Source organism: Plecotus auritus, assembly GCF_963455305.1.
Source record: "Plecotus auritus genome assembly, chromosome: 6".
NCBI classification, from domain to species: Eukaryota; Metazoa; Chordata; class Mammalia; order Chiroptera; family Vespertilionidae; genus Plecotus; species Plecotus auritus.
Window position 1 is genome coordinate 87,889,812 of NC_137773.1, and position 25,671 is coordinate 87,915,482.

General features: G+C 41.4%; 2 protein-coding genes across 5 annotated transcripts in view; both read left to right on the forward strand.

Moving 5' to 3' along the window:
• The window catches only part of ZNF317 (zinc finger protein 317), a 75,924-nt gene that overhangs the window by 36,867 nt on the left and 13,386 nt on the right, over nucleotides 1–25,671 (forward strand). The window contains exon 8 of one of the 4 annotated variants that reach the window (XM_080674795.1): nucleotides 21,069–21,133. The exons of the other annotated variants lie outside the window; for them this stretch is intronic. Coding sequence (XP_080530921.1) covers nucleotides 21,069–21,133 — 65 coding nt within the window. The remainder of the gene's footprint in view (nucleotides 1–21,068; nucleotides 21,134–25,671) is intronic. 4 annotated transcript variants of the gene reach the window in all.
• LOC308251427 (olfactory receptor 7D2) lies at nucleotides 15,973–16,924 on the forward strand (the record flags this gene model as incomplete). The annotated part of the gene is made up of 1 exon (XM_080674815.1): nucleotides 15,973–16,924. The coding sequence occupies exon 1, from the start codon at nucleotides 15,986–15,988 to the stop codon at nucleotides 16,922–16,924; it is 939 nt and encodes a 312-aa protein (XP_080530941.1). The 5' UTR covers nucleotides 15,973–15,985.

Below are 25,671 nucleotides of genomic sequence, written 5' to 3' on the forward strand. Positions count from 1 at the left end.
CTGCCAACCCAATTAAGTTATTTCACTTCCCGGATGCTCTAGGAAAAGATCACCTATTCATTGCACTCTTCCCTTTGGGGCTTTCTGGTAGACCACAGCAAGAGCAATGAGGGGTGCCTGCTGCATCCACTATATAGGATGTATGGATGGCTGAGGTCATAGGCAAAGAGCACAGAGTTGGCACATGGTAATTTAGGGCAAAGCCCCTGCTACTGGATATCCCAATAGAGTTGTCCACCTCTTCTTCCAGTCATGTAATTGGCCCAGACAATCTCAGAGAGACATAACATCAGGGTCTTAATCCTTGTCTGCTCTACTTGTCAGCTTTGTGACATGGGGCAAGTTCTTAATATCTCTGAGCCTGACTTGATTCCGAGTTGACACAACTGCATTGAGTAATGATTGACAGATAGCAATGCTCCCTGTGGGGTCAATATGTGGTGGGTGTATAAAGTAAGGGGAAAATAAGTTTTAGATCTTATCTTTAACAATATTAAGGCTGATCCTCATGTCATTTAACTTAAAAGTCCTGTGACCTGAAGTTATGATACCCTTTGTTCCCTGAGAGGACATTTTATTTTTGTCCTCGTATAACTAGATATTTACTATTTGGAGAAAAACTATTGAGTCTCATTTATTTTTTATTCTCTAGGGCCTATACTTCCTGGTACAGAGGAAGCATTGAATACAAAACAAAAATCTCTCTCAAATATTGAATACACCCCTCTTCGGTTAATAAAAACAGCATAGACAGTATGGCTCCCACAAATTAGGTTCCTCCTTTTCAAGGATGCCCCATAGAACTAGAGAGAAGATAAAATAGTGTTTGCTTTAAATTGTCTATGTAATGGACACGTTTTTGATGTACCAATGTAACTATATCTTTATATAAATATAAAGCACAAGTTACAGTGATACTATGCACATTGTAATTGCTAATTAAATTGAATATTTTAAAATTACAATAAAATTGAACTTTTTTTAGTTTTAAAAGTAAGTATGGGTAAGATTTTGAATTTCAACTGAAGGCACACTAATGAAGAATTGAATGGAGATGCAGAAAGTAGTACTGTGCCTAGAATATAAAAGAAAGAAAGAAGGTATGTTGTAATTGATGGCATTTACAATTTTCTGCAACAGAGCAAAATGAAAAAGGTGTGTGTTTTGTAAAAATTTTTCAGTGACAACGTGGACACAATTAAGAGGTATTTTTTAAGGAAATAATTAATAAATTTGACAAGATTTCTAGTACCGGTCAAATAATTGATTAATTTTGACATCAGAAGCATGGTGCTGTGAGAGGCTCCCCTGGTCTCTGTCCCTGGAATTACAACAGTTTTAACAATTATAATTCAACACAGGATTCCCTGCTCAATACACAAACATCTGAGAGATCTGCACATTGAAACATCTGGCGATGGGAAAATTGGAGCCAAGAGGAGGAGGGAAGGGTAAAGAGCAGAGCCAGGTGCCACAGACGCAGCCCAGTGCTCACTGCAGGGCTTGGGGGAGGGGAGAAATCAGGTTGCAGTCTGCACTCAAGAGCAGAGAGGTAGAGGGAGCATCTCTGCCTGAGTGGTCAGCACATACTTGGTTTGACCTGGGCAGAGACGGAGTGTAGATACGCGGATGCGGTTGTCTGGCAGCTGCTACTGCTAGGCAGAAAAACAGCCATAGAGCGTGGATGCCTACCCTCACACTCCCAGAGCTAGCAGTGGGCCCCAGAAGAAGCTGTAGCAGTGAGTGTTGGGCTACAGAGCACACTTTATGCAGCCCTGAGAACTGGAGAGGCAGAAGCATTTTCCCCCAAGGGGAAGATGCATGCTTGGGCTAAATCTAGAGACCGGTGGACATACAGAGGTAAGGGAGCTGGGGTCAGGCAGTTGGCATTACTGGGAGGAGAAAAAGCCACAAATGCACCAGCCAGCCTATCTCAGCTCACCCCTCACCAATATGACTGAGCCTAGTTGGGTCACCTCAGACTCCTCCAGCAGTGCAGCGCTGCTGGCAGCATCTGGCTGCAGGGGACAGCACTGGGATTTCATGGGATCAGAACCCCATAGTCTGTCACATTCCCCCACAGGGATGGTACCCTGAGACCGAGTAACCTGGTCACAAAGGAGGTACCCACCTCCCCAGGGAATCAGCATTTTCTACCTCTGTACAGGAGCAGGGATCCAGAGAAGACAGCAGTGCAAGAGAAACTTAAAAATTTGTACTTCAGCCCTAACCGGTTTGGCTCAGTGGATAGAGCATCCGCCTGCGGACTCAAGGGTCCCGGGTTCGATTCCGGTCAAGGGCATGTACCTTGGTTGCAGGCACATCCCCAGTAGGGAGTGTGCAGGAGGCAGCTGATGGATGTTTCTCTCTCATCGATGTTTCTAACTCTCCCTCTCCCTTCCTCTCTCTAAAAAATCAATAAAATATATTTTAAAAAGTACTTTAGCGCCACCTACTGGCAAACAAAAGAAAGATTATCAACCTACTAATTAGAGAAGTGCTACTCAAAAACAAAACAAAACACACACACACACACACACACACAAAACACACACCACATTTTATTCCCATGCTTAGGCAGAGAAAGAATTCATCAAATACTAGGAATAACCAAGGTAACAAGGCAGCTTAGAAAGAAAATGAAAACCTCTAGAAAATAAGGGGATATGTAATTCAAAAGCGGAGAATTCAAAACTGAAGTTCTAAAAAAACAAGGTACAAGAAAACATAGGAAGTTTAATGAACTCACAAATAAAATCAATGAACAAAAGGAGTACTTTACCAAAGAGATTAAAACTTTAAAAAAGAACCAACTAAATCCTGGGGATCTATATATATAAAAGCCTAAGCGACAGGCCGACCAGTAGCTATGATGCACACAGATTACCAGGGGGTAGATGCTCAACACAGGAGCTGCCCCCTGGTGGTCAGTGCGCTGGCGCGAGCCTCTCCCATTTCCATGGAAGCACAGCAGGTGCAGTAGGGTCTGGATGAGCAAGATCGAGAGGCCCAGGCTCGAGCTCCTCCCTGGCCCGCTGCTGCTTCAGGCACTACTACATCCCCCGAGGGGTCCCAGATTGTGAGAGGGTGCAGGCCAGGCTGAGGGACCCCACTGGTGCATGAATCCATGCACTGGGCCTCTAGTAACTCAATAAAACAGATGAAAATGAACTAGTGAGCTTAGGACATAGAGCTAACCAGGTGGAAGAAATAGTGATATTGAAGATAGAAATCTAGAAATGATGCTGATGGAAGAAGAGACTTGAGAGTTAAAAAAATTCAATAACTCTGAAGTCTGACTCCATCAGAAGGAGTAATTTATATATATAAAAGCCTAAGCGACCAAACGACTGGTCACTATGACACATACTGACCACCAGGGGGGCAGACACTCAATGCAGGAGCTGCCTTCTGGTGGTCACTGTGCTCCCACAGTGGGAGCGCCACTCAGCTGGCTGATGGGTGCCAGACGCAGGGCTCACAGTTGCCCGCCACAGCCTGGAGACTGCAGTGGAGCGGCAGCAAGCCTACTGAGGGGCAGGTGGCATTGGACTGCCAGTTTTAGCCTGATCCCCACAGGCCACACCAAGGGACCCCACCGGTGCATGAATCTGTGCACCGGGCCTCTAGTATAAGAATAATAGGCATAACAGAAGGAAAAGAAGGAAACAGCTTGTTCAAACAAATAGTTCATGAGAACTTCCCAAACTGTTGGAAAGAACTGGATCCTCAAATCCAAGAAGCAAACAGGACACCTAATTATCTCAAATAAAAAATGCCTTCTCCAAGGCACATTATATAAAACTCTCAAAAATTAATGACAAAGAATTCTCAAAGCTGGGGAAAATAAGACAGTAATTTATAAAGGAAACCCCATTAGGTTATCATAGGTGTTCCCAGCAAGAAACCCTATAAGCTAGGAGGGAGTGGAATCAAATATTCGAACTGCTGAAAGGCAGAAATTACCAGCCAAGAATAACATATCCAGCAAAATTATCATTTACATATGAAGGAGAAAGACTTCCAGACATACAGAAGCTGAGTGAATTTACCACCAGACCTGCATTTTAGGAAATAATTATCTATATATAAAAGGCTAAGTGTCCGTCCGTCTGACCAGTAGCTATGACGGGCACTGACCACCAGGGGGCAGATGCTCAATGCAGGAGCTGCCATGATGCACACTGGCCATTTAAAAATAAACTGCACCACAGACCTGATGCCAATAAACCAACACTCGGCTTCCCCCAAGTGGGACACAGGCCCCATTGCCACACCGGAGCAACACTCCACCACATCACAGCAAATGCTGCCAAGACCCCATGGCACAAAATGCGGCCCCCAGCCCAGCCCAGCCTGGAAACAGTGACTGTGGGTGCTGGGTAATGATGTCACGTAGCAGCGCCAGGCTTCCTCCCCCTGGTGACTAGCCTCCTTGGAGTTTTTTCAGCCCAGGAACCCAACTTGCTTTATAGCCAGGTGCAAACATTTACAGTTTAACAAATGTTTGTGAAGCATTTTCACGTGCCTCATCTCATTTGATCCTCACAGAAGTTCTGGAGTAGGTAGATAGGAGACTTGGTAGAATCCTATTTTCTTTTCATTAACCAGAAAACGAAGATTTAGAACATTTAGAAACTTGACCCGACTGAAAATAAGTAAGAAATGGTTGAACTTGAAAATGACTTCAGGTTTTCTCACTGCACAGAATATAGTCAAACACTGCTGCAGTTAAATATTTTACACTTTGTTCTCCCTGCATGACCTAAAATAATAATCTGCTTTGTGTTGATATTTACTGCTGTGTTGCTGACAATTACCTGAAAGAGAAGTTGGGTGCTTCACTGGGCTGGAAAAAGTTTAGCTAAATCAGAAAGCAGGTCTAGTTAAGCAAGCTTATTCTCTCTATATGAAAGGCTAAGTTGACTCGCGTATGTGCAATACATATAAAGTTCTTGCTGGCGCCAATCGCACGCATGTGTTTTGATCTGTCATTGTCGATCATGAATTTGGTTGACACTTCTGTTATAGAGAAAGGGTGAATAGTGATATTAAAATATTTCTTCTAATTAATTTCCTTTCAGTGTGCATGAATCCATGCACTGGGACACTAGTGTTATTTGATCTGAAACAAAAAATCAAGTACAAAACTGTGAGTTAGATAACTAGCAGCCAGAAGCAGGAAATTGCAACCTTTATTCAGAATAGGGTATTACACCCTTAAGTATAGTATAAAGGTTAAAGGAGGTAAAAATATTTTTTAAGAGAAGAAAATTAGCTATTGCAATTGGGAAATAAACTTAAAGCATGAATAGAGCTAATTTGTGATAATAAAAACAAAAGAGGAGAGAGCAAAGGTCTGAATTTATAAGGGAAATGGAGATTAAATGCGTTCAAAAGAAAAAGACTACTGCATTTATGGAACATTATTTTTTTACATAAACCTAGTGGTAAACACACAGACACAGACCAAAACTGAAGACATTTAACTTCAAAAAGAGGAAACAGAGGGAAAAATATGGAATACCACCAAACACAACTAACAGACAGAAACACAAAGGAAAACAACCAATGAGGCCACAGAACTACCAGAAAACAAAAGATAAAATGGCTATGTATCTTTATACATCATCTAGAGGCCCAGTGCATAAAATTCATGCATGGGGAAGGGGGGGCGGGGGGAGTTGTCCCTCAGCCCAGCCTGCATCCTCTCCAATTTTGGACCCTTGAGGGATGTTCGACTGCCTGTTTCGGCCCAACCCCACAATTCAGGACTGCTGGATCCCAATCGCTTGCCTGCCTGCCTGATTGCCCCTAACTGCTTCTGCCTGCCAGCCTGATCACCCCCTAACCACTCCCCTGCCAGCCTGATCGACGCCTAACTGCTCCCCTGCCAGCCTGATTGCCTCTAACTGCCCTCTGCTGCTGGCCTGGTCACCCCTAACTGCCCTCCCCTGCTGGCCTGGTCACTCCTAACTGACCTCCCCTGCCAGCCTGGTCACCCCTAACTGTCCTCCACTGCAGGCCTGGTCGCCCCCAACTGCCCTACCTTGCTAGCCTGGTGGCCCCTAACTGCCCTCCCCTGCCAGCTCGATTGCCCCTAACTGCCCTCCCCTGCTGGCCTAGTCGCCCCTAACTGACCTCCCTTCCAGGCCCGGTCACCCCCAACTGCCCTCCCCTGCAGGCCTGGTCACCCTCCAACTGCACTCCCTTGCAAGCCTGGTCCCTTCCAACTGCCCTCCCCTGCTGGCCTGGTCCCTCCCAACTGCCCTCCCCTGCTGGCCATCTTGTGGTGGCCATCTGTGTCCACATGGGGGTGGCCATCTTTGACTACATGGGGGTAGCCATCTTGTGTGTTGGAGTGGTGATCAATTTGCATATTATGCTTTTATTATATAGAATAATTACCATAAATGTAAGTGGACTGAATTCACCAATAGAAAAATGGCACAGATTAGCACATTGAACTTAAATACACACACACACACACACACACACACACACACACACACACACACATGTGCTGCCTTTAGGAGACACATCCCAGCTGCAATGACAAATATAGACCCAAAATGAAAGGGGGAATAATGATTCTCCAAGCAAATGGCATCCAGAGAAAAGTGGGTGTAGCCAGACTTAAATCTGACAAAATAGATTTCAAGATTTAAAAGAAAAAGGTAACAAGACAGGTGGACATTTTATTATGATAAAGGGGCCAATACATCAAGAAGACATAACACTAATATATATGCACCCAATCAGGGAGCACCAAAATATATAAAGCAACTACTAACAGAACTAATGGGAGAAACTGATAAAAAACCAACAACCCACAATTATAGTAGGGCATCTAAATACCCCATTGACAACTATAGAGCAATCATCCAAACAGAAAATCAATAAGGAAATACCGGCCTTAAATAACACATTAGATCAACCGGACATAGGGGCCTCTCATTCTAGGACACCAGATTATACATTCTTTTCTAGTGCACATGGAATGTTCCCAAGAATGGACCATATGTTGTGACACAAAACAAGCCTCAACAAACTTAACATTTAAATCAACAATCATATTCTCCCACCACAATGCTTGGAAATTGGAAATCAATGCAAAAGGAAAGCAGGAAACACCACAAATATGAAGAGATTAAACAATATGCTACTAAAGAATGATAGGGTCAAGAAATAAAAGATTTCAAAAGATATATAAGAGATATATGGGCATGACAACACAACATATCAAAACATTTGGAATACAGCAAAAGCTGATAGAGGATTAATATCCAAATAGGTAAAGAACTCGTGCACCTAAACAACCAATAAAACAAACAATCCAATTAAAAAATGACTAGAGGGTCTGAAGAGACACTGCTCCCAAAATGGAGAAGCACACAAATGACCAACAGATATATGAAAAGATGCTCAACTTCACTCTGAGAAAATTGTAAATCAAAACTACATTAAATGCTTCTTCACACCTGTTAGAATGGCTATTACCAACAACACAGGTAATAACAACTGCTGGAGAGGTTGTGGAGAAAGAGGAACCCGTATACACTGGTGGTGGGAATGTAAACTGGTACAGTGACTACAGAAAGCAGTACGAAGCTTCCTCAAAAAAGGATCTAGTTACCATATGGCCCAGCAACCTCTCTTCTGGATATCTGCACCAAAATTTTAAAAACATTTATTCGCAAAGATATATGCACCCCTATGTTCATTACAGCATTATTCACAGTAGCCAAGACATGGAAACAACCAAAGTGTCCATTGATAGATGATTGGATAAAGAAGATGTGGTACATATGTACAATAGCATACTACTCAGTAATAAGAAAAGATGAAATACTGACATTTGTGACAATATGGATGGATCTTGAGAATATCATAGTAAGCAAAACAAGTCAGACAGAAAAAATCAAGAACCATATGATTTCATTTATATGTAAGATATAAAACAGAAAGCAGCAAATGAGCCATCAAGAAAAAAAGTGCTCATAGACACAGATAACAGTATGGAGGTCCCCAGAAAGAAAGGGTGGGGGCGAGGTAGGAAAGGAGATTAAATATATGGTGATGGAAGATTTGACTTAGGGTGATGAACACACAATGCAATATGTAGATGTGTATTATAGAATTGTACACTTGAAACCTATATAATTTTATTAACCAACTAGAGGCCCACTGCACAAATTTTGTGCATGGGAAGGGGGGTCCCTCAGCCAGGTCTGCACCCTCTTGCAATCAGGGACCCCTGTGGGATCAGGCCTAAAGTGGCAGTCGAACATTCCTCTTGTAATCTGGGACCTGCCTGCGTGCCTCATTGCCCCTAACCACTTGCCTGCCTGCCTGATCACCCCTAACCACTCTGCCTGCCTGCCTCATTGCCCCTAACCACTTGCCTGCCTGCCTGATCACCCCTAACCACTCTGCATGCCTGCCTGATCGCCCCTAACTGCTTGCCTGCCTGCCTGACCGCCCCTAACCGCCTTTGCCTCGGCCCTGCTGCCATGGCTTTGTCCGGAAGGCTGTTCAGAAGGATGTCCGGAAGGTCATTTGGCTGTCCGGTCTAATTAGCATATTATGCTTTTTTTTAAATTATAGATGTTACCCTAATACATTTAATGAAATTTAAAATTTTTGATTAATTTTGTCACCTGAAATCAGGTGACTAATATCCAGCAGAATTAAAAAAAAAAATATATATATATATATTATTGATTTTTTACAGAGAGGAAGGGAGAGAGATAGAGAGTTAGAAACATTGATGAGAGAGAAACATCGATCAGCTGCCTCCTGTACACCCCCTACTGGGGATGTCCCTGCAACCAAGGTACATGCCCTTGACTGGAATCGAACCTGGGACCCTTCAGTCTGCAGGCCAATGCTCTATCCACTGAGCCAAACCAGTTAGGGCAGCAGAATCTTTTTTTTAATCCTCACCTGTGGATATGTTTTTATTGATTTGAGAGAGAGAGAGGTTGGAAGAGAGAGAGAGAGAGAAAGAGAAGCACCAATGTTAATGAGAAGCATCGATTGGTCGCCTCCCATATGTACCCCTACCCAGAGCCAACCAACAACCTGGGTATGTGCCTTGACTGGGAATCGACCCTACAACCTTTTTGGTGTATGGGAAAATCCTCCAACTGAGCCACCCGGCCAAGGCAGAAGTTCTTTTTTTAACATGCTTTTTTTTTTTTTTTTTTCATTGTGGTAAATATATATATATATATATATATATATATATATATATATATAATATATATATATTATATATATATATATATTATATATATATATATATATATAATATATATATATATATATATATATATATATATATATATATATATACACTAGAGGCCCGGTGCATGGGTACCTCAGCCTGGCCTGCACCCTCTCACAATCCAGGACCCTTTGGGGGATGTTGGATTGCCGGTTGTGGCCCACCTGCAGGGATCAGGCCGAAACCGGCAGTCTGACATGCCCCGAGGGATGTAGTAGTGTGCAAATTGCAGGAGGCCTGGGAGGAGCCCGAGCCTGGGCTGGGCACTGCACCGATCCTGCTCATCCCAGCCCCATTGCGCCTGCCACCGCAGCCCCACTGCTCAGTAGCGCTGCTGCAGAGGTGGGAGAGGCTTCCGCTGCCGCAGCTGCGCTCACCAGCTGGGAGCCCAGCTTCTGGCTGAGTGCCGTGCCCGCTGTGGGAGTGCACTGACCACCAGGGGGCAGTTCCTGCATTGAGCTCTGCCCCCTGTGGTCAATGTGCATCATAGTGACCGGTCGACTGGTTGCTTAGGCTTTTATATGTATAGATAATATATGTAAAAATATAATGTAAGAATTACCATTTAAGCAAATTTTGAGTGTACAGTTTGTGGCATTAAGTGCATTCACATTGTTGTAACACCATTACTACCTTCCATCTTCAGAACTCATCTTTTCCAACTGAAACTCTATCCCCATTAAACACTAACTCCCTATTTCCTCTCGCCCCAGCCTTGGCCACCACCATTCTTTCTGTCTTTATGAACTGACTACCCTAGGAACTTCACATAAGAGGAATCATACAATATCTGTCCTTTTGTGAGTGCCTTATTTCTCTTAGCATGATGTTGTGTCAGAATTTCCTTCCTTTTTAAGACGGCATAAAATTGTTTTGTATGTATATACCATGTTTTGTTTACCTGTTCATCTGTCAAGATACTTGGGTTGCTTTCACTTTTGGATGTTGTGAATAATGCTGCTATGAACACGGGTCTACAGCCAACAAAAGTTTAAAACCTTTTTTTTTTTCACTGATCTGAGCTTGTAACTTCGGTCAGCTATAAAATGGCTTGGAATCTTGCATATAAAATAAAGAAAAGCATTTTTTTGATAGATGATAAAGCAAATTATTTATTTCAGTTATTAAAATTTTGTTAGGAAATTAACAGGAAAAGAGTAAACAGGATTTTTTAAACATGAAAAATTTAACTTAGACACTGAACAATTGTCCATAGAATAAAGACCTTTCTTAGCATATCAGAGAACAACTGATTCAAAATTTGAAAAATTGCAAATACTTTTCTTTTACTGGGTGTTGCAGTATAAGAGACCCTGTCCAATTAATATTTTGATAAACTTTATCTCAACAAATTTACAAATTTATTAAGAAGTGTGTTCAGCAATTTTTCATTGAGTATGTAAAGATTGCATCAGAATTTTCATGAATTTATTGTAGTTTGCAAATTCTTACTAATTGAAGATATAAAGGAGTCAATGCAAATTATTTTTAATCTTTTTTTATCTTTTCAGCAATTTATATTTTTGTGATTTTATGCAACCATATTTTTACTTTGTTTTGACAACTGAAAGATGTATAAGGGTTTTTGACAGAAATGTACTATATACACAATTTTAAGTATAACAGATTTTACTGATATGCAAAAATTTTGCCATTAAAATAAATGATTTCTCAAAAAAAAAGTGTGTTCAGTTTATAGCCACAAAATATGAATTCATAACATACATAATTTTGAATCTTGCCATGGTGGAGTTGTTGCACTCTAAGACTTTTCTAGATGGAATGATGAAATTACTTATATAATATTTAAAGACTTGTATTTATATTTCCAATGGCTATTGGACTATGCCATTGAGATTATAGGTGTTTTTCAAGAACCAAAGTTCTTGATAGTGTTCTACACTCACAAGGTCAATTTCCTCATTGTTAAGTCACTCCCAGGCCGAGCAAAAGTAGACTCTTCCCCATCACTCTACCAAAATTGCTCTATTGCAACAATTTTCAACTGGTGTGCTGCAAGAATTTTTAAAACATGCAATACCTGACTACTTAGGGCACTAGCCTCTTTTCCCTTAGATTGTCAAATAAAAAATGACAACAGCCAACACAACATCTGGTGTGAATGAATCACAATTATATCTATTTTTTTGGTCAGATCAGCAAAAATTCTGGTGTGCCTCAGAATTTTAGTAATTAGTTTATGTGTGCCATGAGATGGGAAAAGTTGAAAATCTCTGCTCTATTGTTTCCCATATCACTAAACCCAAGACTTACCGTTCAGCCTGTATTTTACTTGCCTTCAGATCATCGTTTTATAGGGTTGACTCTCCCTCTCTTAAAACACAGCTTTCTCTATCTCCACAGCATGTTCAGCACTACATACACAAGGGATTCACTGAGAGATGCATCTCCATTTTCTTCTGTGTTACTTTGAGACTCTAAGTACTGTGGCCACAGGGAGATGGATCTTTGCAGCACAGACACATTCCTGAGGGGGAATCTCTTCCTCAAAGCCAGATCAACAGTGATGAAAGTGAGGGAAGAGTTGTGTGTGTGTGTGTGTGTGTTTGGGGTGGGAGGGGGTGGTGGTATGGGTCCGTCTGGCTCCAAAGCTGCCTTCCTGGAGACAGAATAAGCACAGGCTTTCAGTTCTGCCATTTGCTCTGCACCCCAAGGGAGCTGAGTGACTTCAAGAGTAGAACATCAGAGGAACAATTTTTTTTAATGAGTAATGATGAAAAATCATTCTCCTGGGGCTTGAGAAGCCATAAATACTTCCCTAGCATCCTCACCCATAGTTCAATGAGGCCTGACCAGGGGAAGACCACACCTGTGCCTCTCACAGACATGACTTTGTGACAAGTTCTATGTCCCTACCATTCCCTGGGTGAGTCTGTCTTCAGCATCCAACAGTCAGAGAAGAAAGCGTTTGTATAAATCTTCCTTTTAGCAATGCCAGTGGAGTGAGTCCCCTGGCCTAGTGAGTTCGGCGTATGAATAGACGTATTAAAAAAGTGGTGAGGGGTCCCTGGCCGGGTAGCTCATTTACTTAGAGCATCATCCTGATACACCAGGGTTGCAAGCTTGATCTTTGGTCAGGGCACAAACAAGAAGCAACCAACGAATGCGTAAATAAATGGAACAACAAATGGATGTCTCTCTCTCAAATCAATAAATTAGATAAAAAGTGGTGAGGGAAAGAGAGAGCATGGTTGATGATGTCCCATGGAAATTTTATTTTAATCTTTGGAATTTATTTTCCTGGTTATGTATGTCTTTTTAGATTCTGTTGTCTCTGTTACCTCCAGCTCTGATGGAAACTCATTCAGGAACCAGTAACTTGCTCAGTGTCAGTAGGAATTGGCACTTTCTCCAGTATAAAAAGTTTCCACCCCCCTGCTCAGAGCTTTCTCTTTTCTTGTAGTACAGTAATTCTCCAAGTGTGGTGCCTGAAGCACTGGCATCAGCACACCCTGGGGAGTTTGCTGGAAATGCAGAGTCTCAGGCCCACCCAAGACCTGCTGACAGAAATTCCAGGGATAAGACCCAACAATCTGTTTTAACATATCCTCCAGGTCAGTGGTTGGCAAACTGCGGCTCGCAAGCCACATGCGGCTCTTTGGCCCCTTGAGTGTGGCTCTTCCACAAAATACCACGGCCTGGGCGAGTCTATTTTGAAGAAGCGGCGTTAGAAGAAGTTTAAGTTTAAAAAATTTGGCTCTTAAAAGAAATTTCAGTCGTTGTACTGTTGGTATTTGGCTCTGTTGACCAAGGAGTTTGCCGACCACTGCTCCAGGTGATTCCGATGCCTTCTATAATTGGAGAACCTCTGCTCCAGCAAAGTGTCTGCTTCTCCTCTCCAGCCCCGTCATCATTTGGTTTTTACGAGGTTATATACACTATTTAAAAAAGTAGTAATATGTATTGATTTTTTAGAAAGGGAGAAGGAGAGAGAGAAACATCATTATGAGAGCTGTAACATCAATCTGCTGCCTCCGGCATGCTCCTCATCAGGGATGGAGCTCCCAACCTGGGCATATGCCCTAGGCTGGGAATCGGACCAGCAACCTCTTGGTGCATGGGATGATGCCCAACCAACTGGGCCACACTGGCCAGGGCTTATACACACTCTTCGATTAAAAAATATGTGCTGAATGCTGACGATGTGGCAGGTATTATCTGTGTTGTCATTGCAATTGTGAATGGGCCTATTTTCCCTCTTTCCTAATGATTCTTTGCAGAAACAAAGAAAGCTGATGATACTGATTAGTTCTAATTGTGTTTAAGTTGACTTTAGTGTTCCCAAGTAGGTAATCATATCAGCAGCTGATTGTGACCAATTTTGTTTTTGGTTTTCAACTATTATATCTGATTTACTTTTCTTGTCTTATGGTATTTCTTTTGAATTATTAGGTACTATATGAAATAATTATAACAACAGGCATAATTTCTCCTTTCTGCTTCTTATGAGTTTGTTTTGTGTTTTAGGGTTTAATGATGGATCTTGGATTAATACTTAAAATTTTACTGTTCCCTTCCCATCAATGACTGTTAAATTTTATTACATACATTTATGTTGAAACTATCATTATGTCTGCATCGGTCTGTTCATGCAAATACTTTGTTATCTGACTTTCTAATATTAAATATTTTTATACCTTTCAAAAGAACCTTAATTCATAAGGGAATATGATATCTTTATTAAGCAGATAGCTTCATCTTACTCCTTTTTCAGTTTGCTGCATCTATAGTCAATGTGAGACTAACTTGTAGATTTCTTGTTTATATTATATATTGCTCTTGGTTTCAACCTTCATTCAACTTTTCCTGCTCTTTGAGAACAAACCACTGGAATACCAGGATCAGTAAATTTTATAACATGTGAGCTGAAATGTATAGCTTATGTTTCAGTTGTGAGAGGGGCAGATTTTTAAAAAATATATTTTTATTGATTTCAGAGAGGAAGAGAGAGAGAGAAGAGAGAGAAACATCAATGATGAGAGAGAATCATTGATTGGCTGCCTCCTGCACACCTCACCATGGACATTTGCCCAGACTGGGAATCGAACCGTGACCTCCTAGTTCATAGGTCGATGCTCAACCACTGAGGCATGCCATCTGGGCAGGGACAGATGTTAATAAAATAATTTCATAAGTAAATGCAAAAACACAACAATGACTTAGACAATGAAGAAGACTCTAGGAGGCTATAAAAGCATGAACTAGGGGGACTGCACTTGCTGGGCAGGGAGGGTTCAGGAAGGCTTCTTTGAGGAAGTGATATTCCATATAAGAGATAAGGATAAGAATTATCACAGGAAGACAAAGGCATGGAGGAACACCCAGCTGGGAGGGCAGTACTTACATAAGCATGGCTGGGGATGTTTAGGATTCCTAAGAAGGCAAAAGTGTTAGAACTGCAAGAGTGAAAAGCTAGTGTTGTGCTTAAGACTGGGAAGTTGGAAAGAACCCACATGTACTAGCAAATCTGGAAAGGGTGTTAAAAGAAAGAAAAGTCATACACACTGAGGCAAAAATCTTCAGATGAAAGGAGCTTTCAGTGCATATTTGTGTTTGCTTCTGCCTGGGGCCTGGGTATGTGCCATCCAGGACCACTTGAGACTGAATTCCTCTGGCTGAGATTCTAGGTGAGGGTGAGTGTGGGCTCTAAACCTGAGTGGCCACCTCAGCTACAGTGATTTTTGAAGTATGACTCTTTCTGACATTTCATGGGTGGATTTTCTTTCTTTTTTTCTACTCAGTACTATTGGGCATTGTGTGAAAGTGTTTTTAACTTTTAATTTTTACATTATTTCAGGTTTGAAAAAAAGTTGAAAGAATAGTTCCTACATATATCCTTTGCTGGATCTCCCAAATGTTAACATTTTTACCACCTTAACTTTTATCTTTACCCCATGTTCTCTGTCTTCCTTTTGTGTGCATGTGTGTTTTCCAAACCATTTGAGAATAAGTTGCACCTCTAAATCGTCGGTATTCCCTAAAAACAAGGACATTTTCCTCACACAACCTCAGTACAATGATCAAAATCAGGAAATTAACATTGATATAATACTGTTATTAAAGTTACAGACATCAGTCCTATTTGGACAATTATCCTAATAATATCATCTATAGCAAAAGAAAATCCAAGATCACACATTATATTTGGTTGACATCTCTTTAGGCACCTTTAATCCAGAACAGTTCCTAGACTTGCTTTGAATTTGAATGACCCTCAATTTGGCTTTGTCTGATGCTCTTTAATCTGTAGTCCTGTATGCTCTTGAAGTCCTGTATCTTTGGAAAAAGTCCCACAGTAGTCGAATTGAGTCCTTTCTAGTGCCTCCTACCAGGAGGTACATGATGTTGATTTGTCCCATTTTGAAGCTTCATGACCTCTGAGGGGGTTGTTATAAAATGGATACTTAAGATAGGTGATCAGGAATTCTATTTTGTAGGATTCCCTTTTGGTTTCATTGTTATAAAATGGATACTTAAGATGAGTGGGTGGGACAAGAGACTCCATTTTTTAGGATTCCATTTATAAGTGAATAGAGACCCGACTCTTAGATAAAATGACAGTCTTTATAAATAACTTGTGTGAAAGGCATAGTCAACATTTCTGATATGTGGAAGGTGCCAGTTTGTACTTATTCCTGTTGTTCCGGTCTCTTCCTTCATAGACATATCAACCACATGAAAGCAGGAAACAAAACAGGAATTTTAGTCTTCACCCTCCTTGGACTCTCTGAGGATCCAGAACTGCAGCCCCTCATCTTTGGACTGTTCTTCTCCATGTACGTGGTTACTGTGCTTGGGAACTTGCTCATCATCCTAATCATCAGCTTTGACCCCCACCTCCACACCCCCATGTACTTCTTCCTTTCCAACCTGTCCTTGGTTGACATCTGTTTCAGCACCACCATAGTCCCCAATATGCTGGTGAACATCCAGACAGAGAACAAAGCCATTTCCTACATGAACTGCCTCACTCAGGCGTATTTTTCCATGTTTTTTCCTATCCTGGACACCCTACTCCTGACCATGATGGCCTACGACCGGTATGTGGCCATCTGTCAGCCCCTGCACTACATGGTCATCATGAACCCTCGTCTCTGTGGCTTGCTAGTTTTTATTACTTGGTTCATTGGTGTCATGACATCCCTCCTCCATATCTCTCTGATGATGCATCTGAATTTCTGTAGAGATCTTGAAATTCCACATTTCTTCTGTGAGGTGACACAGATCCTCAAGTTGGCCTGCTCTGATACCTCCCTAAATAGCATAATGTTATATTTTATGACTGGTGTGCTTGGTGTGTTCCCTCTTTTGGGGATCCTATTCTCCTACTCAAGAATTACTTCATCCATAAGGAAGATATCCTCATTGCAGGGAAGGCAAAAAGCATTTGCCACCTGTGGGTCTCATCTCTCAGTCGTTTCTTTATTTTATGCAACAGGCATTGGGGTCTACTTTACTTCTTCGATGATTCACTCTTCCCAGAAAGTCTCAGTGGCCTCAGTGATGTACACCGTGGTCACCCCTATGCTGAACCCCTTCATCTACAGCTTGAGAAACAAGGATGTGAAGGGCGCCCTGGGAAGGCTTCTTAGCAGAGCAGTCTCTTGTCTGTGATAAATCCATTGGTCCTGGGACTGAGAAGTTTTGTGAGTACCAGTGGCAAAAATTTTTATTCTGAAGTTCTTACTCTTGAATATCTCAAACGATCTTATTCTTTTATCCCAATTCTTAAGGATCTATGAATTTGCTCTCTTATAGTTTTTTCACACAAATTTAAACAACTAATCTCTGAGTAATTTCTTTGATGACTTTTTTGTCCTATTGGTTGTCCAAAAATAATGTCTTTGGTCTTATTCCTTACCTTCACACTAGTGAGTTCTAAACTTGGACTTAAGGCATTTACTATACTGTATCTTTGTTATCTTAAATGTTGGCCTAGAGAGCTTAAAGTGATTGTTCACTTTAATTTATTTCTATGTGTTTGATTGTGAATTGTGTTATTTGTGTGTATCACCAACAGTGTTGTTTTTTTTTACTGGATAAAGTATAATTAAAATACATATCAAAATATAGTTGATGTATTAGTGCTTATTATATGATAAGCATGTGCTAATTTTTCTCTGTTATCTTATGTAATCTTCTGAAGAGGAAAAATTACTGTTCCCATTTTAGAGGTGATAAAAACGAGACTCTAAGAAAGCTGAAAACGAAAGAAAACTTTCCCAAAGTTACAGAGGGACCAAGTGGCAAAAGCAGGATTCAAACCCAGAACTCTAACCCTGAGCCCATAGTCTAATCTAGTCTTCACAGTTTTTAACATGGATTTTGATGTTGTGCACATCTGTATGGTAAATTTTACTTCTGATTGGCAATATTTCTAATTATTCTCTCCTATTGGATACCCAACAGAATTGCACTTCCTTTCTCCTTGAAGGTAAAGGTGGCAATATGTTTTTATCTGTCCAATAAAATATGAGTGGAATTGATGTGTCCCTTCTAGGCTGGTATATTTAAGAGCTGGTAAATTATTCTTTATATTCACTCTGCCTTTGATATGGCTATTGTGGAATAAGGGTATCATAAGATCAAAATAGTCTAGAAAGCTGGCAAGTACATGTAGGACTTTGCTGGATAGTTACTCAAGTCCATATATAAATTATTTTTTAAATATAGAATACCAGGAATTCCATTAGTGCCACAATTCATAATCTTTCAGTGTGATATACACTTAGTGGCCAGATTATTATGATCTCTGAATGCATAATAATCTGGCCACTCAGTGTGTGTGTGTGTGTGTGTGTGTGTATGTGTGTGTGTGTGTGTGTGTGTGTGTATGTATATATATACTAGAGGCCTGGTGCATGAAATTCATGCACGGGGGGAGGGTGCCCCTCAGCCCACCCTGTACCTTCTCCAATCTGGGACCTCTTGAGGGCTATCCGACTGCCCTCAAGGATCGGGCCTAAATGGGCAGTTGGACATCCCTCTCACAATCCAGGACTGCTGGCTCCCAACCACGCGCCTGCCTGCCTGATTTCCCCTAACCACTTCTGCCTGCCAGCCTGATCACCCCCTAACCACTCCCCTGCCAGCCTTATTGATGCCAAACTGTTCCCCTGCTGGCCCGATTGCCTCTAGGTGCCCTCCCCTGCTGGCCTGGTCGCCCTTAAGTGTCCTCCCCTGCAGGCCTGGTCACCCCCAACTGCCCTCCCCTGCAGGCCTAGTTGCCCCTAACTGTCCTCCCCTGTAGGCCTGGTCATCACTAACTGCCCTCCCCTGCTGGCCTGGTCACCCCTAACTTCCCTCCCTTGCCAGCCTCCCCTGCAGGCCTGGTCACCACTAACTGCCCTCCCCTGCTGGCCTGGTTGCCCCTACCTGCCCTTCCCTGCAGGCCTTGTCCCTCCCAACTGCCCTCCTCTGCCAGCCCGGTCACCCCTAACTGCCCTCCCCTGCCGGCCTGATTGCCCACAACTGCCCTCCCCTGCTGGCCATCTTGTGGTGGCCATCTTGTGTCCACATGGGGGTGGCCATCTTATGTTTTGGAGTGATGGTCAATTTGCATATTACCTCTTTATTATGTAGGACACATATATATGTATATATATATTAGAGGCCCGGTGCATGAATTCGTGCATGGGTGGGGTCCGGCTAGCATGGCCAGAGGGAGGGGACATGGGCGGTTGGCCGGCCTGCCTGCTGGTCGAACTCCTGGTCGAGGGGACAATTTGCATATTAGCCTTTTATTATATAGGATATACACTGAGTGGCCAGATTATTATGCATTCAGAGATCATAATAATCTGGCCACTCAGTGTATCTGTGATATGATATGAGAGGAGTATTTTCAGCACAGCCAATTGCTACTTTGTTTACCCAGAATATTGCTAGGTTTTCTTAGGGGTCTACTCCTACCTCAACATCTCAACATCTTGGTCCCTCTCCCATGTCCAACGTTAATAGTTCAAAAGTCTCAAGGCTTTACCTATCATCCAGTGATGGTGATGTATTCAGTGACAAAGACACATCACATTACCACCAAGTTACTTTGTTTAAAGGAAAAATTAATATTTAAGAGTATATCTATATGTCTGTCTATCTATCTATCTATCATCTATCTATCTATCGTCTCTCTATCATCTATCATCCATCCATCTATCTATCTATCTATCTATCTATCTATCTATCTATCTATCTATCATCTCTCTATCATCTATCATCCATCGATCTATCATCTATCTATCTATCTATCTATCTATCTATCTATCTATCTATCATCTATCTATCATCTATCTATCTATCTATCTATCTATCTATCTATCTATCTATCTAATCATGTAAAATTTCCCAGGGCTGAGAGACCAGAGAAAGAGGGTGACAACTCTGTTGAAACATTGAGAGTTCATGAAGGGAGTTTGCATATAAGGCTTGCCTTGTACAGCAGCTAGGCAACATGGATATTGTCCATGCTATGTGGCAGATGCTGAGTTATATAGGACGGGGCAAGATGGATGGACTGAGGCATGACCTGCCCCAGATAAGGAGAAAAAACCTTACATGCTTGCCTGGGGACGGGCAACAGCCTATTCCAGGAAATGGCACTCCTGAGGCATAGGGGAAGGGTCAGACAGTCTCTGAGAAGATTTATGGGGAGCAATCTCTGTTCTGTCCAGAATCTAGCTGGATCTAGATTAAGTCATGTTATTGAACAGCCTATCTATCTATCTATCTATCTATCTATCTCTCTCTCTCTCTCTATCTATCTATCTATCTATCTATCTATCTATCTATCTCTCTATCTATCTCTATCTATCTATCTATCTATCTATCTATCTATCTATCTATCTATCTATCTATCTATCATTTATCTATCCTAGATTTCAGCCTAAGGCACCAACATGTCCCTGAGCTCTTCCCTCTCCGTGTCTTAGTAAATGAGGAAGCTTTTGTGGAGAAGATGAAGCAGGGTGTGTCTGAGTATGGACAAGCCAGTGGGCACAATGTAACATTTTCAAGGACTAAAGAAGGTTCAATGATAAAAAAAAGAATCATGCAGAAATATATGAGTGAGAGAAGTGGAAATGATAAAAGAGTAGAGAGTCTTATGTGGACATGTGTGTTTAATATCACTTAATATCATAACTGCCATAATAACTATATTGACTTTGTAACTATGTATAATCAATAAAATCATACTTAATACAAATATTTCTTGTTTTTAAAATTAATTGATTTATATTTTTATTTTTAATATTTTGACTCATTCTTTTATTAGATTTATTTTCTTACTATTTATAAATATTTAAAACAACACTTTTAAGTTCTTGATGGTAAAAAATGCAATATATAATGATGTTAGAAAACTTGAAAAATGCAAATAATGAGAGATATGGTAGGAAACAAAAAGGATAACCACAATTTACATTTTGAGGAATTTCCCATCTATGTCCACTATATATTTACAGACAACACATTCTTTCCTGATTATTCTTTCTAGGCTGCAACTGGGTTAATAAGTGTTCTCCCACCACAGATGAGTTTGACAAATTTGATTATTGTTATATTTTAAAATACTTGTACTTTCAAAGATGAAAAGGAGAACTTTAATTTTGTTTCTATTCACTGTTATTCTTAGTTAAATTGCACAATGTTTAATACTAGTTGAATTATGGAATTATTCACTTTAAAAAAGGCATGAGCCAGGGTGCTGGGGATTAAACGCCCATTTTTTTTTTTAATCTTACTGGGTATATGATCTTAGGCAAGTCATCTGACTTCCCTGGACCTCAGAACCCTCTGGGAGGAGAGTTCGGATCACTCCACCAGGTAAGCCATCCAGAGATATTACTCAAGGGTGAGGGGAATTGAGAATGGATAGAGGAGAGAGACACTGAGTGTCATTTGTGGCTTTGAGACCACATATAGTAGCAGAAGCTATAGTTCTTCCCACTGATCCTCCTCTTTTTAGTGCATCTCATTCACCCTCTCCCCTAAAACAGACACATTGAAACCATGGAAGAGCTTCTCCCAAAACTTATACAAAAAGTTGATTCAAATAAAGGCAATAAACAACAACAAAACAACAACAACAACAAAAAACCCACACACACCAAAATAAGCAAATGAGCCCATATTCAACCAAAAGGTTCTGCACAGCAAAGGAAACCATCAACAAAATTAAAAAACCTTCCTACCAAATGGGCGGAAATATTTGCAAATCATATATATATGATAAGGGGTTAATACATAATATACATAAAGAACACATACAACTCAATAGCAAAATAATGAAAAATCCAGTTAAAAAACAGGCAGAGAATCTGAATAGACATTTTTCCAAACAAGACATAGTTGGCCAATAAAAACATCACTAATCTTCAAAGAAATATAAATTAAGGGGAGGGGTGAGGGTGACTGGATAAAGAAGGTGAAGAAATTAGCTAAAGAACATATATGCATACCCCATGAATATGGACAATAGTGTGGTGAAGGCCAAGAGAGGGGGAGGGAGGGATGGGTGAAAGTGGGCAAAGAGGTGGGGGGAGAACTGGGACACCTGCAATAATGTCAATATTAAAAATTTTTAATAAAAAATGACAATGACGTATTGACTTGCACCTGCTAGAACAGCTACTGTCAAGGAGACAAGAAATAATTAGTGTTGGTGAGGATGTGGAGAAAAAGGAACCCTTGTGCACTGTTGATGTTAATATAAATTGGTACAGCCACTATGGAAAACAGTTTATAGGTTCCTCAAAAATAAAAAAATACAACTACTGTATGACCCAGCCATTTCACTTCTGGGTTATTATCCAAAGAAAATGGAAACAGTAACTTGAAAAATATATCTGGGGTCGGGGGCAATGATAAGATATGTACACATATAATACCTTAATAAAAATTTGAAAAATAAATAAATAAAAAAAAAAAAAAAAAAAAAAAAAAAAAAAAAGAAAAATATATCTGTACTCCCATGTTTATTGCAGCATTATTTACAATAACCAAGGTATGGAATATAAACATATAAACAACCTAAGTGTCCATCTATGGATGAATATATAAAGAAGATGTGATATATATACTATATAATAAAGATGTAATATGCAAATGATTGTTACGCCATGAAGCATAATGACCGACCGCATAATGACCGGATCACAGATCAGCAGGAGGGTGGGGCAGCTACAAGCAGGTGGCAGAGAGCTACAGGAGGGAGCAGGGCAGCAAGCTATGAGGGGGGGTCTAGGGGGGTGGAGGGAGCTACAGGAGGGCGGGGCAGCGGGAGGAGAGCTACTGGAGGGCAGCACTGAGCTACTGGTGAGCTATTGGTGCACGGATTCGTGCGCAAGGCTACTAGTATATATATAAAATGGAATATTATTCAGCCATTAAAAATCCTGCCATTCACAACAACATGTATGGACTTTGAGGGCATTATGCTAATTTGAAAGAAGTTTGATAAAGACAAATACTGTATGATCTTACTTATATGTGGAATCTATAAAAAAAATTAACACATAGATACAGGGAACAAATTAAGAGCTGCCAGGAGTCAGGAGTGAGTGAAATGGCTGAAAGTGGTCAAAAGGCACAAAAAGCATGGTGACTATAAGAAATATCAAATCATTATAATGTATATGTAAAACTTTTAAAATGTTGATCTAGAGTTCCAATTAAGATGACAGACTCGGAAAATGTTGTGCTTACCCCCTCACCCCACCACATAAAAATTACAAATTAAATTACAGAACAATCAACTTGGAGAATCATCTGAAGACAAGCTGAACATACAACTAAGGATATAAAGAAGAAGCCACTGTTAAGACTTGTAGCAGGGGCAGAGACAACACCTGCTGGCACTGCACCCATGTTTGGCAGTTGAAAATCAGAAGGGATATCTCAGCTGTAGAGGTACTACCTGTGGAGGAAGGGGTCCCAGCTCCACCATGCCCCCAAGACCAGAGCACTAGTGCTGGGAAGAGGAGCCCCAAAACATCTGGCTGTGAAAATCAGCATAAATTCCATCCATCTGGGTGAGATGGAGGTTGCTGGAAACCCAGGTATTCACTTAAATGGCCCATGCACAGACTCACTGGCTCATAGGCACTTGCCTTGGGCTCCAGCAGAGGGACAGCATCTCAGGGGTGCCAGATGCATACAAGGAAAATCTGAGTTGTGTGGCCTCAGGGTGAGGGCTGGAGGGACAGCTGCCATTGTCCATGTATAGAGCCCTCTGGCAGGCTGGTGCTATCTTTCCTGTTTTGACCCCTCACCCCATAGGTGCAAGTGGGGACCAAATCTGAATCTGCATTAACCTGGTGAACATCACTCACCTCACCCCGGTGACCCTAAGACCCCACCCCTCCCAATTCACACACTATCAAAGGCTCTGTCAGCAGCAGGCGCTGGTCTCAGCCTGAGCATTGCTGGAGGCTCCTTAGGAGATGGGCAGCAGGCCTTTGCCTGTGCTGCAGTCTCACAAGAGCTCTCAAGGATCCACAGGCCCCAGGCAAGGAGGAGCTGGCCTTGGTGTGCCCTGAGCCTCTTACTGAGCAGGTGCCGGCCTGGTCCTGGTGGCAGCCAGCCTTGCTTTGCAGTGTGGCTTCTCCCATGCACCTCCAAGCATAGCACAGGCAGCTACCAACCACAGACCATTTGTAGCTCCTACTAGATGGCCCAGGCCAGTAAAAGGAAGCAGCAGAACTTAGCCTGCACTAGACCCCCTCCCAAGAGTCCCCAGAACCAACCACCTGGTGGCTACCTTCAGACCACAATAGAGCACCCTCCCCCCCATTAGCTTCACCAAAAGCACACCCCAAGGGTGTTCCCAAAAGACTCTGGTGCCAATCCCGCTCCAAGGGGACAGCCCCCACACAGAAGCTTGTCTGCTATGGTCATGGCCAATACTCAGATCAAAAGACACAAACAGCATGAAAGTGAAAGTATGGATAAAGTCTTTTATGCAAATGGAGATGGAAAAATGCTGGGAAAGAAATATTTATATCAGACAAAATAGACATTAAAACAAAGCCTATAACAAGAGACAAAAAAGGACATCATAATATTAAAGGGATCAATGCAACAAGGAACTAAAACCCTTGTAAACATTTATGAGCCCAACATAGGATCCTCTCTATGTGAAAATAGAGCAAATATTGATGGACATAAAAAGAGAGATTGACAGTAATAGTCATGGTAGAGAACTTTAACACCCAATTTGACATCAATAAATAGATCTTCTAGACAAAAAATTAATAAGGAAACAGTGGCTTTAAATAACACATTAGACCAGATGGATTTAGGGGATATTTTCAGAACATTTTACTGCAGAGCAGCAGAATATACATTCTTTTCAAGAGCACATAGAAATTTTCCAGGGTGTGCCACATTATAGAACACAAAACAAATATCAACAAATTTAAGATGATTAAAATCATATTAAGCATCTTCTTTAACCACAATCGTTTGAAACTAGAAATCAATAACAAGAAAAAAATCTGAGAAACACTCAGAGCCCAAATAACATGCTACTAAACAATGAGTAGTTAACAATAAGATAAAGGAAAAAATAAAAGATGTCTTGAGACAAATGAAAATGAAAACACAACAACCCCAAATCTATGGGACACAGGAAAAGCAACCCTAAAAGAAAAATTCATAGTAATGTAGGTCTATCTCAATAAATAAGAAAAATCTCAAAAAACAATGTAACCTTACACATAAAGAAACTAGAAAAAGAACAACGAAGTCCAAAGTGATTAGAAGGAAATAAAGATCAGTGTGAAAATAAACAAAATAGAGTATTAAAAAATGACACAAAAGATCAATAAAACCAAGAGATGATTTTTTGAAAAGAAAAAAAAAGATAAACCTTTAACCAGACTCATAAAAAAAGAGAGAGCACTCTAATAAATAAAATCAGAAAAGAAAAAGTGACAGCTGACACCACAGATACAAAGTATTATAATAAAACTAGAGCCCCGGTGCACGAAATTTGTGCACGGGGGGTGTGTGTCCCTCAGCCCAGCCTGCACCTTCTCCAATCTGGGACCCCTAGAGGGCTATCCGACTGCCCATCCTAGTAGGGATCGGGCCTAAACGGGCAGTCGGACATCCCTCTCACAATCCAGGACTGCTGGCTCCCAACTCTGCTCACCTGCCTGCCTTCCTGATTGCCCCTAACCGCTTCTGCCTGCCAGCCTGATCACCCCCTAACCACTCCCCTGCCAGCCTGATTGATGCCTAACTGCTCCCCTGCCAGTCTGTTTGCCCCTAACTGCCCTCCCCTGCAGGCCTGGTCACCCCTAACTGCCCTCCCCTGCAGGCCTGGTCACCCCCCAACTGCCTTCCCCTGCAGGCCTGGT